Raw genomic sequence first — 14,061 nt, 5'->3', positions numbered from 1 at the left:
AACTCTGTCCTTCACAGCAAGGTTAGGAACCACACACCGATTTGGCTTATAAAATAAGTTTTGATAAACAAGGTTCATTTTTAAAGGAAGGCACATCACAGCACCTGACGTAATTTTCACCAACCAAATGTTCTCTCCTAATGCTGGTAAACTTCATCAATATCCCAAAGAATACCTAATAAGTAGGGGACTTATCAGTGACTAATAACAGGAAAGAAGAAACAGCCATCTCCCATCCAAAGTGCACCTTTTGCTTTGGTTCATAAATTAGTCAGTACAATGCATTCATTGCATGCAATTCTAAAGAGTCTAGATAATCATGGATTTTTAAAAAGAAAACTATCAAGAATCAAAGGAAAACACACACATATTAAGAAGGCAGTTGTGGTGGTTTGAAAGAAAATGGCCCTCAATGGGAGTGACACTATTAGGAGGTGTGGTTTTATTTGAGTGGGCATGGCCTTGTTGGAGGCAGTGTCTCTGAGGAAGAGGGTTTTGAGGTCTCATATATGCTCAAGCCACAATGAGTGTCTCAGTTCACTTCCTATTGCTTGCACGTCAAGATGCAGAACAAGGCTACTTCTCCAGCACCACGTCTGCCTGCCTACTGCCATGCTGCACCATGCTGATAATGGACTACACCTCTGAAACTGTAAGCCACCCCAACTAAGTGTTTTCCTTGTAAGAGTTGCTGTGGTCATGGTGTCTCTTCACAGCAAAAGAAACCCTAAGACAGCAGTAAATTCAAAATTCTCTCCAAATTCTCTTCTGCTAACTCTCTTGAAACACAATTCTCTGTAGCACAACTTCAAAGAATCTGTCAGAGGATAGACAGCTGCCTTTATATCTAACTTTTCCAAAGAAGCCAGAAAGAGAACTAAAAGATAGGCAAGAAGGAACATTAAAACATCAAAGTTCATGACTTATGCAGTCTTGAAACAAACTAGACAGACAGACAGACCAGAGATTCTATAAATCAAGACAGTTTTCCTTCCTAAATCAAACTGATAATTAACAAAAGCAAAAATCACTCACTCTAACAGAGACCGCCTTGCAATAAAGATCTTCCCTTGTTCTGGAGGTGCTCTCAGATCTCTGGAAAAGAAAAAAATTACAACAAAACATAGATAGGAAAAGAATAATAAGAAGCTTAATCGCAGGAGCAAGAGTGTGCTTACCAGCAAGCATACTGGCTAACATTCATTGACCTCCTTTCCCCGTCCAATCCAGTACTATGTTGAGGGTTTTATGCATGTTAACTCACCACTCCTGGCAGTGCTGTGAAGTGGGTGCATATGTACTTACTTAGGTAGGAGCTATGCCAGATGTCTAACTGAAGCACCAGAGATTCCATGGGGCTAGAGCCCCATGGTAAGGCAGTCCCTGAACCACCCATCCTGAAAGACCCCGAGGTGATGTGCAGTTCTCCTCCACACTGCACACTGCTATTGACATGTCCTCCACACTGCTATTGACGTCCTCCACACTGCACACTGCTATTGACATGTCCTCCACACTGCTATTGACGTCCTCCACACTGCACACTGCTATTGACACGTCCTCCACACTGCACACTACTATTGATACATCTTCCACACTGCACACTACTATTGATACATCCTCCACACTGCACACTGCTATTGATGTGTCCTCCACACTGCCTGATATTTGTTTACTTTTAACATTTTATTTTAATGTCTCATTTGGGGGAGGGTTGACCACACATGTGGACAACTTGCAGGGAGTCAGTTCTCTCCTTCCATCAGGTTAAACCAAGGATTGAACTCAGGCTTGGCAGCATCTCTTGACCTGATGTTTATAGAACACTTTCAGTGTCAAAGAACTTACAACAACCCCAACAGCTAGCTTCCTGATCATAGCAGCTGCTATTGGGAAATAAAACACATTTTAGTGCCTCATATATCATCTTATTAGGGCACTGCCATTGGCTATTATTCTCACAACCATTCTCCAGGAGAGAAACTAGCAGGGAGCCCAAAAGGGGAAATTAGCCTTTGGGCTCTATAGTAACCTTCTCCTCTAAACACATACTAACTGCAGGGTACTGTACTACGAGTACACACCGAATAGAGTACAATAGGCATGGGAAGGATGTGGTTACATCAAGGACTCTGGAGCAGACTCCGGGGTAGATCCCTGATGCGGAATCTCGCATAGCTTCAGTGATCTGTAACATGCAGATAGCTGTAGCATCTACCTCACCATGAGGGGCTGGGTTTAAGGATTTGTACACACATTATAAAACCCATACTGGGCTAGTGTTATGACTCAGCAGGTAAAGACATTTGTCACCGGACCTGACAACCTTAATTCAGTCTGGGATCCACAGGGTGGAAAAAGAGAACTGACCATCAAAAACTGTCCTCTGAGCTCTACATGTACACTGTGGACTGCATGCCCCCACAGACACATACATATATACAAACATACATGCATACAACAAACAAGATAGATGAAGGTAAAAAAAAACTAAGTTAACCACGCAGTGGTGGACACCTTTAATCCCAGCACTCGGGAGGCAGAGGCAGATAATCTGTGAATTCAATCAAGGCCAGCCTGGTCTACAAAGTGAGTTCCAGGACAGCCAGGGCAGTTACACAGAAAAACACTGCCTCAAAAAAACCAAAATAAATAAATAAATAAATAAAATAAAGCTATGATAATAAATAAAATAAATGGAACCCCATATTAAGAAGAAGAAAAAAAAACTTTAATCCCAGCACTCAAAAGACAGAGGCAGGCAACTCTCTGTGAGTTCGAGGCCAGCCTGATCCACACAGGGATTCAGGCCAGCCAAGGCAACATAGTGAGAAACTGACTCAAAAGATAAAAAAATATAAAAAAGAAAGTGTAAAAGTAGTAGCACGGTGTGACCCGGGGCATCTACTGCACTCCACATTCTGACCACGGAGCTGGCTGGAGTAGGTGTCTACACTGGGAGACAACAGCACACATACTCACTTGGCTCTGTGGTTGTTTTTCATTTCTTCAAGAATGGAGAAGGTTGTAAGAGCACACCCACCATTGTCCAGAGATGCAGACTTTTCAATAAGATTGGTCACAAAATCATCAAAGTGACAACCAACTTCCTTCAGAAACAGTGGCTTCAGTTCCTAAAGTTTTAAATAAATAAAAATGTCGGTATTTGCTTGTGGGTCATTGACATTTCTCTCAGGGGGTCCCTTAAAGTGCGGGTCGACAGAAAGCCACACTAAACAAGTGAGCTCACAGGAGTAAAAGCAGAAGAAATAATTTCTATCATTGACTTGTAGTTTCAGGCATGTATGAAAACACAGTAATAACATATACCCTGTTGAAAATATATACCTGCCGGGAGGTGGTAGCATACACCTATAATCCCAGCACTCAGGAAACAGAGGCAGGAGGATCTCAGTGAGCTTGAGGCTAGCCTGGTCTACAAGAGCTAGTTCCAGGACAAGCCCCCAAACTACAGAGAAACTCTGTCTTGAACCCCTCACCTCAAAAAAAAGAAAATATATATCTGTCGCCTTTCTCCTCTCTTTTCCTCCCTCAAAGTTGCTATGTAGACAAACAACCCTGATCTTCCAAGCCCTCACCTCCGAGTGCTGGGATCAGTCACACGCCACCATGCCTGGGGATATGCCTAAGTCCCCAGACACTGAAGGACCACCTGGTAAATGAGCATCTAGGAAGGACACTAACATCAGAGGGACACGATGAGAGAAATTGGAGGCAGAGGCAGAGCAAGTGTGAGGCCACCTGGACTAAGACTCTGCCTCCAAACACACACAGCAGATAAAAATGAGAGAGAATTCTTTTAATAATTTTATTTAGAAAACAAAAATCAATACATTGTGTCTATATTATGTAATTACCACAGTCTTTTTTCCTGAACAAATTCCTTTGTCCCTAAGTTCCCACAATGAATATTCTAAACCATTTTTTAAAAAGATTTATCTTCTTGTATGTGTTTTGTTTCCATGTGTACATATGTACCATGCACGTGCCTAGTGTCTGCAGAGGTCAGAAGAGGGCATCAGATCCCCAGGAGCTGGAGCTATGGATGGCTGTGAACTACCATGTAGGTGCTGGGAACCAAATCCCAGTCCTCTGCAAGATCAACAAGCGCTTTTAACCACTGAGCTTTCTCTCCAACCCCCACAACAATTTACATTTTAATGCATGTCATTTTGTATCATAGCTATGTTTATATAATACTTATTCCTATCTCCATCACTATGTATTTAGCTAACCATAAAACATGAATAAAGTTATGGTGGCTCATGCCTTTGAACCCAGCACTCAGGAGGCAGCCCTCTGTGAGTTCAAGGCCAGTCTGGTCTACAGAGCTAGTTCCAGGACAGCCAGGGCTACACAAAGAAACCCTGTCTTGAAAAACCAAAAAACAAAACCAACAAAGAACATAATGAATATGTATGTGTACCTAGTTGTATCGCTAAATACTGCCATACATAAAACTTAAGAGTGTGTGTGCATACATTATACAGACATATCTATATATAAAAAATCTTATAAAAATACATGTAGAACCATGTGAAGTGGTGTACACATGTAATCCAGACACATAGAAGGCAGAGGCAGGAGGAGTCTCTATCTCAAAAGATAAATAAAAATTATACAAATTGTTATTTGGGCCTCTAGCTGTCCTTAATATTTTAAGAAAAATACTTGCAGTTTTTGAAAATATTTATATATTATGAATATATATGTCATTTTTTCAGGTTACAATATATTGACGCAAAAAATATATTGAGATCAGGCTGAGCTACACAGTGAGTTCTAGAACAGCCTGGGATGTTCTAGTGAGACCCTGTTTCAAAAAAATAGTAAATAAATAAATAAATAGGAGTGAGTAAGGAAAACAAACACAAAGCCTACAGACGCCTAAGCACGCAATTGCGCAAAGGCAGCAGGGTGGTGGGAGTGTGCTCTCACAGCGGCTACAGCTCTGCCTCAAGTGCCGGCTTAGTCATGTGCCACCACACCTGGCCCTAAAATAAATTTTAAAAAGTAAAGTGATTTTTTTTTCCAATGGAGAAGTATACCGAAAGAGAAGGGGCAGGATCTTTTGATCCCACCCAGGACTAGGACAAATCTGGGGCACTCTGAGGCACTAACTAGAGAGGCAATAATATAAACACACAAACCCAGGACCCTTCCTTGTGGAATGAGCAGTGCAATGCCCTTGGTAAGTTCTAGAATGGAGCTTTCTATTGTTGAAGCAGAAAGTGCTAAGCACTAAGGTCAGGGACAGGCAGAAAAGCGCAGGGGACAAGCCATGTATGTAAGGCCTCGGCCTCCCTACGCTTGGAGTCAAACCTCGATTTTACTCAGCACTAAAGAGAAGCCAGGTTCTTGAGACAAGGTAAAGGCTTCCAAGCCACCTCTTTCAGCACTCCTCGCACGCTGACACCAGTGTGACACAACCACGTAGCAAGTGTAAGACAATACAGGCATGGGAAGGGGTTGTTAAAGGACGTTATACAAATTTCAGTAAAAACTGCTTAGTCAAGTCTTCCTTCCTTCAGCTCCAGCTAAACAACTGCCTCAAGTTAGGGCAGAGGCGGGCAGAAGCGGGCAGGCACCATGACGGTTCGGCTGGTAAACTGTCGCAGTGCAAGCCTGGCAACCCAAGTTCAGTTGCTGGGAACCCTGACTAGAGAAAGAGCACTAACTCCCCTGACTGTCAGATGTGCACCATGGCACACTGAGTGTTACACACACACACACACACACACACACACACACACAAATATATTATAAAATAACAAAAATTGATCAGTCTTTTTTTCTTGTTTAAGACAGAATCATGCTGTAGCCCAGGACAGCCCCTAACTCAAGGCAAGCAATCCTCCTGCCCTCGCCTGCTGAGTACAGATCCCAGGCAGGTGCCACCACACCTAGCTATGACAAAGCTCTTACTCCTTATGCACTGCTTTCATTCCCACTGAACTCAAATTTGTACGTGGGTACTTCAGGAATCCGAGATAATCTTCCTCCTCCTCCTCCTCTTTTTTCGAGACAGGGTTTCTCTGTAGCTTTAGAACCTGTCCTGAAACTAGCTCTTATAGGCCAGATCTCGAACTCTGAGATCCGCCTGCCTCTGCCTCCTGAGCGCTGGGATTAAAGGAGTGTGCCACCATCACCCAGCCTAAGATAATCATTTAAATGTAGCACCATATATACGGTATTATAATTAGCTGTCTAATGCTCATGTCTTAATGTCTGTCTTTCTCTGAGGAATTAAAAGTCAGAAGGGGGAGGAAGGAAAGGAAATGGAGAAAAATACATAGCTCAATAAAAACAGTAAGAAAAATTAACAAAAAAAAAAGTCAACAGAAGCTGCTGCCAGTGGACTCAAGAACACTTTGTGGAGACCAGGAAGTTTCTTAAACTCTCTTCAGAAACCCTCAGAGACGACATTGGTGACTGCTGCCACCCCCTCAGCGAGAGGACAGCTAGTGGAGCGGTCTGCTCCTGCTTTTCACATTCTCCTAGCACATGAAACTGTTATTTAGAATTCAAAACGTGAGCACAGTTAGTCCGAATGAAGTCTGAGTAACTGAAGTGCCATGGCATCAGCTGGGGCTTTCCCACTGACTTGGTCGCTCAAACTCGCATCTGTGAGTACTAACTTCCCTCAGCCAGTGGCCCTGGAGGAATGGACAGATGCTGAGGGAGAGGACAATGACCAGAAAAGCAAGGTGTTTAGATAATCTAGTAACCACCCAGCACTCAGGGGGCTGCGGCAGGAGGATTGCTAGCCATTCTGCATGTACCCAGGCCACCCAGAGCTACAGAATAAGACCCTGTTTCAAATGACGAGAAGCAAATAAACAGAAACCCAGCAAACAAACGCACTGTGTTTTGGGGCTCACATGAACCTTCTATTTTAAGCAAGCAGCTCAATTAGATCACCCAGAAGAGTCCAAGAATGGGGAGCAAAGATCCTGTGGTTGGAAACCTACATAATAAAAGCACACACACTCAGGAATGAGATAGGTATTCAGGCGGGAATGGCCCAACATTTTAGGCACAGATTTACAAACATGCTCACAGCCACACCTCAGAAAGCAACCTCTGTAGAAAGCCTCCAGGCTGAAGCTATACCAGACTGAGTACTGAAATGAGAAAAGAACAGTCATTCTGTGGATGAATCCAATAATTCTTCCAAAGGCTGAAAAACTTCCAAGTAGGCTGGGAGAAGCAGCACAGCGCAAACCAATCAGGGCACAATGTTTTAGCATCTCAAAACGCCACAGGACACAGGACTCACAATTTCCTCAAAGATGGCTTTAAGGAAGATTATGCTGACTCCAAGGCCCCTATGAGTCTAAGAATTGTTTGGTGGCTCTGACTCAGTGCCTGGCTCAGTCCGGAGAACCTTTTGACCTCTTGGAAAGACATTTGTGGCACTTGTGGCAGGAGCAGAAACCCGACCCTTCTAGACAAAGCAGGCATGCCCAGGGGGGCAGGAATCTGGGTCAAGTGTGCCACTGGCTCCTCGGGTCTGCCCTGGAAAGATGCCCCCTGCCCTTTTCCTTCATTGTACTTAACTCCTTTTCAAAAGTTCTCTCTTTTTCCATTTGCCTTCCCCAGTGACTTTCAGTATCTTGGTTGGTTGGTTGGTTTTTTGATCTTTTACCCAGATAAACATCAAACTGGAGGTGATCTCCTGCCTCAGCCTCCCAAGTGCTGAGATTACAGGCATGAGCTACATGAGCTACCCTGTCTTGAAAAATACCACCTCTATTTGTACATCATGCATCCGGCACTCACAAAAGTGTCTTTGTAATTTTCAAACAACTGTGGATCCAACCAGTACCAAACTCCTACACACGCCACGGTGGACTAATTCGATCTTTGTTATAAAGGATGTAGAAAGTGGTTATTAAAACACAAAACCAAACACCTCACTGACTCTTTCCCTGGAAGCTCTGAAGGAAAGGGGCTTGAAAGCCACGTGACTCCTGTTCATTAGATGAGTACGTGGGACAGATCTCTGGGAGCTTTTATACATCATCCCCAGCCTTGAAAACAAATGAACATTGTAATATTGATTTTACACACGGGAAACCTAAGCTTTAAAAACTCAACTGAAGGGCGAGGGCCGTAGCTCAGTGATAGATGCTTGCTTAGCTGGAGCAAGGTCCTGTGCTCCAGCCTGGAGTTGGGAGGGGTTAGTTAAAAGAAGTGGGTAAAGTGGAGTGTGCAAATCCCAGAACTTGTCAGCCGTTGATTGGGAAAATATCGTCCACACAACCTCGGACTTTATTACACTATATTGCTTTCCACCACACATTATCTGAACTATTTTCTGTATATATGATTAGTACCATCAACAGAACAAAACAAACAAAAAAAAAAACCAACAAAATTTTAGGGAGGGGAAAAAAATCATAAAATAGAAATGTGTATGGGAGGCAGGCAGGTGGACCCCTGTGAGTCTGAGGCCAGCCTGATCTACAAAGAGAGTTCCAGGACAGCCAAAGCTACATAGAGACCCTGTCTAAAAAAATACAGCTCAATAAAAACAATTCAAAAAATAAAAATAAAAGTCAATGTAAGCATTGGTGCGGGAGACTTATCTGTATTCTGTCAATCATGTATTTTAATAAAACTCTGATTGGCCAGGCAGGAAGTATAGGCGGGAAAACCAGACAGGAAGCAGAGGTGATGTAATGAGGACAGGAGAATTCTGGGAAGCAGGAAGGTTCTTCTGGCACTCCTGCGCAGACCACTGAAGAGGCAGCACGTAACTTGCCCAGCTGAGAAAGGTACGGAGTCGTGTGCCTAACATAGATCAGACTAATGGGTTAAGATAAATCATAAGAACTAATAAGTAGCCTGACCTAATGGGCCAATCAGTTTATAATCTTATGGAGTCCTGTGTGTAATTTTCTCTGGAACTTGCCAGCTGTGGGGTACTGGGCGGGAACAGAAACCCCAACAAGCTGGCCCTCATACTACAAAGCATGTAACCTAAAAATGGTGGATGACCTAATAAGAAGGAAAGCCCTATTCAGGCTAAGTCTAAAGCATTTTGTTTGAAAGCAAAAACTTAAGCAAAGTGTTGCAAGCAGGACACAGTGGCACAGAGCAGTAATCCTAGTACTTGGGAAAATGCGGCAGGGAGTTCGCTTCCTTCCAGTTTGAGACCAGCCTAAGCTAACAGTTTGAGCTTCTGCCTCAAAACCTGAAAGGGGGCAGGGAGCAGCTGTGGATGTAGATCAGATGGTAGACGCTTAACCAACACTGAGGAACTCAGGAGGCCCAGAGTCTCATCTCAGCACAGCATAAACCAGACATGATTTTAAGCCTGGCTTCCCAGCACTTAGAAGGTGGAGGCGAGAGATCAGAAATTCAAGGTCATCCTTAGCTACAAAGTGAGTTTAAAGCCTACCCGAGATAGACACCCTGTATGGAAATTTGCACTGGGCTATCACCAAATTTAGTCTACATAATATTCTTCATCTCATTTTAATCAGCCCATACGAAGCTGAAACATATTTATCTACCTTAATCTTCCACTTAAATAACCTAGTCCTTTTTTTGTTTTTTTGTTTTTTGTTTTTTTGAAACAGAGTACCTCTGTAGCTTTGGAGCCTGTCCTGGAACTCATTCTGTAGACCAGGCTGGCCTCGACCTCACAGAGAGAGCCATCCACCTACCTCTGCCTCCCTAGTGCTGGGATTAAAGGTATGTATGTGTCATCACCGCCCAGCAGCCTATTCATCTTTATCTTTCAAATGTTTCGTTAGTTTAGTTTAGTATTTATTAGTAGTTAGTTAGTTTAGTATTATTCAAGGCAGAGTTTTACTATGTATCTGTGGTGATTTGAATAAAAATGGCCCCCATAGGCTCACAGGGACCGGCACTATTAGGAGGTGTGGCTTTGTTGAAGGAAGTGTGTCACTGGGGGCGGGCTTTGAGGTTTCAGAAGCTCAAGCCAGGCTCAGTGTCATTCTCTCTTCCTGATGCCTGCTGATCCAGATGTAGAAGTCTCAGCTCCTCCCCAGCACCACTTCGGCCTGCACACCATGCTTCTGGCCATGATGACAACAAGCCTCTGAGCTATAAGCCAGCCCCAGTTAAATGCTTTCATTTATCAGAGTTGCCAGTCATGGCATCTCTTCACAGCAGCAGAAACCCTAAGATGGTAGCCTAGGCTAACCTTGAACTTGAAATGTTTCAGCCTAGTGAATGTTGGGAATACAGGTGCGTGCTGCCAAAGGGTAACAGAGTTTATTCTCATGGTCTCCATCTACCTCTTTCATTCCATTGTTCTTTGTGAAAATTCTAGAAGACAAGAAAAGTAGTAAAAATATATTCCTCATAGTTAACAAATGCCACATCCACACAAAGAACTCTAATGAAAACACTTTAAGATCACATTAAACATATAATACACAAGCACAAAATATTAAGGACAATATGCAAACTAACACACACAGCAATGAGCATATATGTGAACACAGAAAGGCATATCCTCCCTATATAGATAGATGCAAACTCTGCACAATCCATCTACACGGAACTGTGTGCATGACAGGGAAAGGAAAAACTGTCAGGAGGGAAATAAGCCGAAATGTTATTTCCTGGTGGCAGGCATTTAGTTGATAGATATTACTTTTTATGTTTCTCTTAGAGGTTTTCTGCAACCTCTGATGAGAGAAAAGTGTGGTAGAAAGTGGTTATTAAAACACAAAACCAAACACCTCACTGACTCTTTCCCTGGAAGCTCTGAAGGAAAGGGGCTTGAAAGCCACGTGACTCCTGTTCATTAGATGGGTACGTGGGACAGATCTCTGGGAGCTTTTATACATCATCCCCAGCCTTGAAAACAAATGAACATTGTAATATTGATTTTACACACGGGAAACCTAAGCTTTAAAAACTCAACTGAAGGGCGAGGGCCGTAGCTCAGTGATAGATGCTTGCTTAGCTGGAGCAAGGTCCTGTGCTCCAGCCTGGAGTTGGGAGGGGTTAGTTAAAAGAAGTGGGTAAAGTGGAGTGTGCAAATCCCAGAACTTGTCAGCCGTTGATTGGGAAAATATCGTCCACACAACCTCGGACTTTATTACACTATATTGCTTTCCACCACACATTATCTGAACTATTTTCTGTATATATGATTAGTACCATCAACAGAACAAAACAAACAAAAAAAACCAACAAAATTTTAGGGAGGGGAAAAAAATCATAAAATAGAAATGTGTATGGGAGGCAGGCAGGTGGACCCCTGTGAGTCTGAGGCCAGCCTGGTCTACATAGAGAGTTCCAGGACAGCCAAAGCTACATAGAGACCCTGTCTAAAAAAATAAAGTCTATATAGCTCAATAAAAAACAATTCAAAAAATAAAAATAAAAAAGTCAATGTAAGCATGTAACCTAATGGTGGATGACCTAAAGATCAGAGTTCAATACAATCCTCAACCTCACAGTGGGCTTGAGTCCGGCCGGGGTTACATGAGACAGTTTTCAGAGGGGGAGGGATGAGGGGGAGTGACAGAAGGGGGGGTACGAATTGTACACAAAGCCCAGGATACCTATTCCAATTTCAGGGACATTAAATAGGACATAAGAAAGTGTTCCTCAAGTGGTGTCATGGAAGTCACTATCCTGTGACTGTTCTGAGGTTTCGGTTTCATTAACCATAAAATAAGAATACAGCAGTAAGTGAGGTACAGTGATCTGTGCCTACAGTCCGAGCACGTGGGAAGCCCAGGCAGGAGGACTGTCAAGTTTAAAGCCAATCTGGGCTATAAGGTTAAATCTTGTCACAAAAAAATAAAAAATAAATTAAAAAATTCCCGAACCCCCACAAAATAATAAGATAAAACAGAGCACCTCAGGAGAGGTCTTCAACACAACTGTGGCAGTCCTTACCAGGGACACCGCCCGACGCAGGGCTCCAAGGTATCCAACTGAGTCGCTGCATTGCCCACTCATACAGCAGGGCGTGGAGCCAGTGCGAGGACAGAGCAGCGCGAGCAGGTGAAGCAGCCCAGCCCCGTTAGTCTACACTAAACCCAACTCATCTTCCACTTTGGTCCATGCAGACTCTCTTTCATCGTTACCTGAAAGGCTGAACATCCAAGGGCAGAAGCTTTCTAGTTTTTTTCAAATGATAAAATAAAAAGACCAATGACCTGACTTTCCCAAAAGTCTCCAAGGCAGACTAGAGTTGTGCACCTATGTATTTAAGTAAAATGAGAGAAGAGATTCCAAAGAACACAGGCAGACCAGCATTGCCAAGTAAAAAGTGACTGGCAGCCTACAGGAGCAAAGCAAAAATGGACAGACAGTTTTGGCAGAAGTGTGAGGATCAAACCCAGGGCTTTGAGTGTGTTAGGAAGGCACTCTACCAAGTAAGCTACTATGTCCTAGTCAACAACTGCCAATTCAAAGGCATTTGACTCAAATCACAAGTTTATCAGTTAGTTGTAATGATTCATTTAGAACAAAGCACTACACATAAATGCAGGGAACCCTGCTACAGAGCCTGTAATCGCAAACAGGAGGCAAAAGGTTGCCAGCTGAGGCCTGGGCTACAGAGTTGGGTTCAAGGTCTCTAAACAAGATCTCTGTTAAACAAACAATTGGGGCTAGCGACGATGTTCAGTATTAGGAGAGGATTGCCTAGCATGTGTAGGACCTAGGTTTACTTCCGAGTACCTCAATCAATCAATCATTAATTAATTAATCAATCAAATCATAGACTAAACTTAAGAGTACAAGATGGGGAGGACATACTCAAAGCAAGGGGGTAGGAAAACTGTGGTCAGCAGAATGAGCTAGAATTTGAGGACTATGGTGCATTATTTTGATGGGTGAAGGCATAAGGGTAAAGCACACAGGTAGAAAAGAATTCCCCACCGAGGCTATGAAACAGGAAAGAATACAATGTAAGCCCAACTTTTCCACCACACGTTCCCGTCCATTGCTCCCCAGCAGAGCATAAGTAACGATCAGAGACCTGAGACACAGTGTAGGTTGTCTACCTCCAAACCAGGGTTGAGACTGCTGCGTGTCCCTAACAGCAGGAAGTAGATCACATAACAAGGCCTTGTCCCATACACATAATTAATACTGTGGGCTAAATTAATGCTCACCCTCCTCTCAGTTACTTTCTTAATTTCATTCTTTACTTCATCCTGATTTCAAATGACCAAACCAGGGAATCGGACACTGACTTATTTATTTACTGATACTGTGTGAATGGGCATACAAGTACCACAGCACAAACGTGGAGGCCACAGGGAACAACTCGAGGGAGTCAATTCCCGTCTTCCATCAGCTGGGGCGACAAGAGCCCTTATTCCTCATGGCATCTCACAGGTCCTAGAATTTAATTTAATCACTAATAAATACGCAGATAATGGAGTACTCTTTTTTAAAGCTATAAGCCAGGTATGGTAGCTCAGACTAGGAATTTTAGCACTCTTGAGGTTGAGGCAGAGGGACTGTTTTGAGTTCAAGCTCAGCTCGGGTTACATAACAAGAGCTTGTCCCACCCAAACAAACAAAACCAAGCCCGGGAAATTAGCTTGGATCTGTGAAACTTTCCACTTCTGTGCTCTTCCACCTCAATGCTCCCTTTCACAATCTTTCCCCTGGGGACTTATGAAGCCGTGTGAAAAGGTTCCTACCACTTCAGCCTTTTCTTCCCTCTTATGGAAATCTTTTCTCACACTTGTGTAAATACTTGAGGAAAACAGGTTTGCTCATTATTCACTATGGTCCAGCCTACGACACTAACTTGTATTGGGCCCAATCAGCAAAGAAGCCATCTTAACAACATCCTCAACTCTACACAGTTGAAATATGGCACCTGGGTCTTTTCAAAGATTTATTTTTATTTTTAAGTATGTATGTACAAACATGTACATATGTGCATCACGTATGTGTCAGTGCCTGTGGAGACCAGCAGAAGGAATCAGATTCTCTAGAGCTGGGAGTTAGTGGTGGCTGCTGCCCGATGTAAGTGCTGGAAACCAGACTTGGGTTCTCGGCAGGAACAAGCGCTCTTAAGCA

The 14,061-nt window shown here is 43.3% G+C and overlaps 1 protein-coding gene across 1 annotated transcript in view; it reads right to left on the bottom strand.

Moving 5' to 3' along the window:
* Positions 1-14,061, bottom strand: part of Soat1 (sterol O-acyltransferase 1) — a 49,532-nt gene that overhangs the window by 16,634 nt on the left and 18,837 nt on the right. The window contains exons 4-5 of the mRNA XM_048421091.3: positions 2,983-3,134; positions 1,036-1,095 (exon numbers count right to left, since the gene is read on the bottom strand). Coding sequence (XP_048277048.1) covers positions 1,036-1,095; positions 2,983-3,134 — 212 coding nt within the window. The remainder of the gene's footprint in view (positions 1-1,035; positions 1,096-2,982; positions 3,135-14,061) is intronic.

Source organism: Myodes glareolus, chromosome 5, assembly GCF_982192425.1.
Source record: "Myodes glareolus chromosome 5, mMyoGla1.1, whole genome shotgun sequence".
Classification (NCBI taxonomy): domain Eukaryota; kingdom Metazoa; phylum Chordata; class Mammalia; order Rodentia; family Cricetidae; genus Myodes; species Myodes glareolus.
Note: the sequence above shows the minus strand (reverse complement) of the source record. Positions and strands in the feature narration are given on the sequence as shown.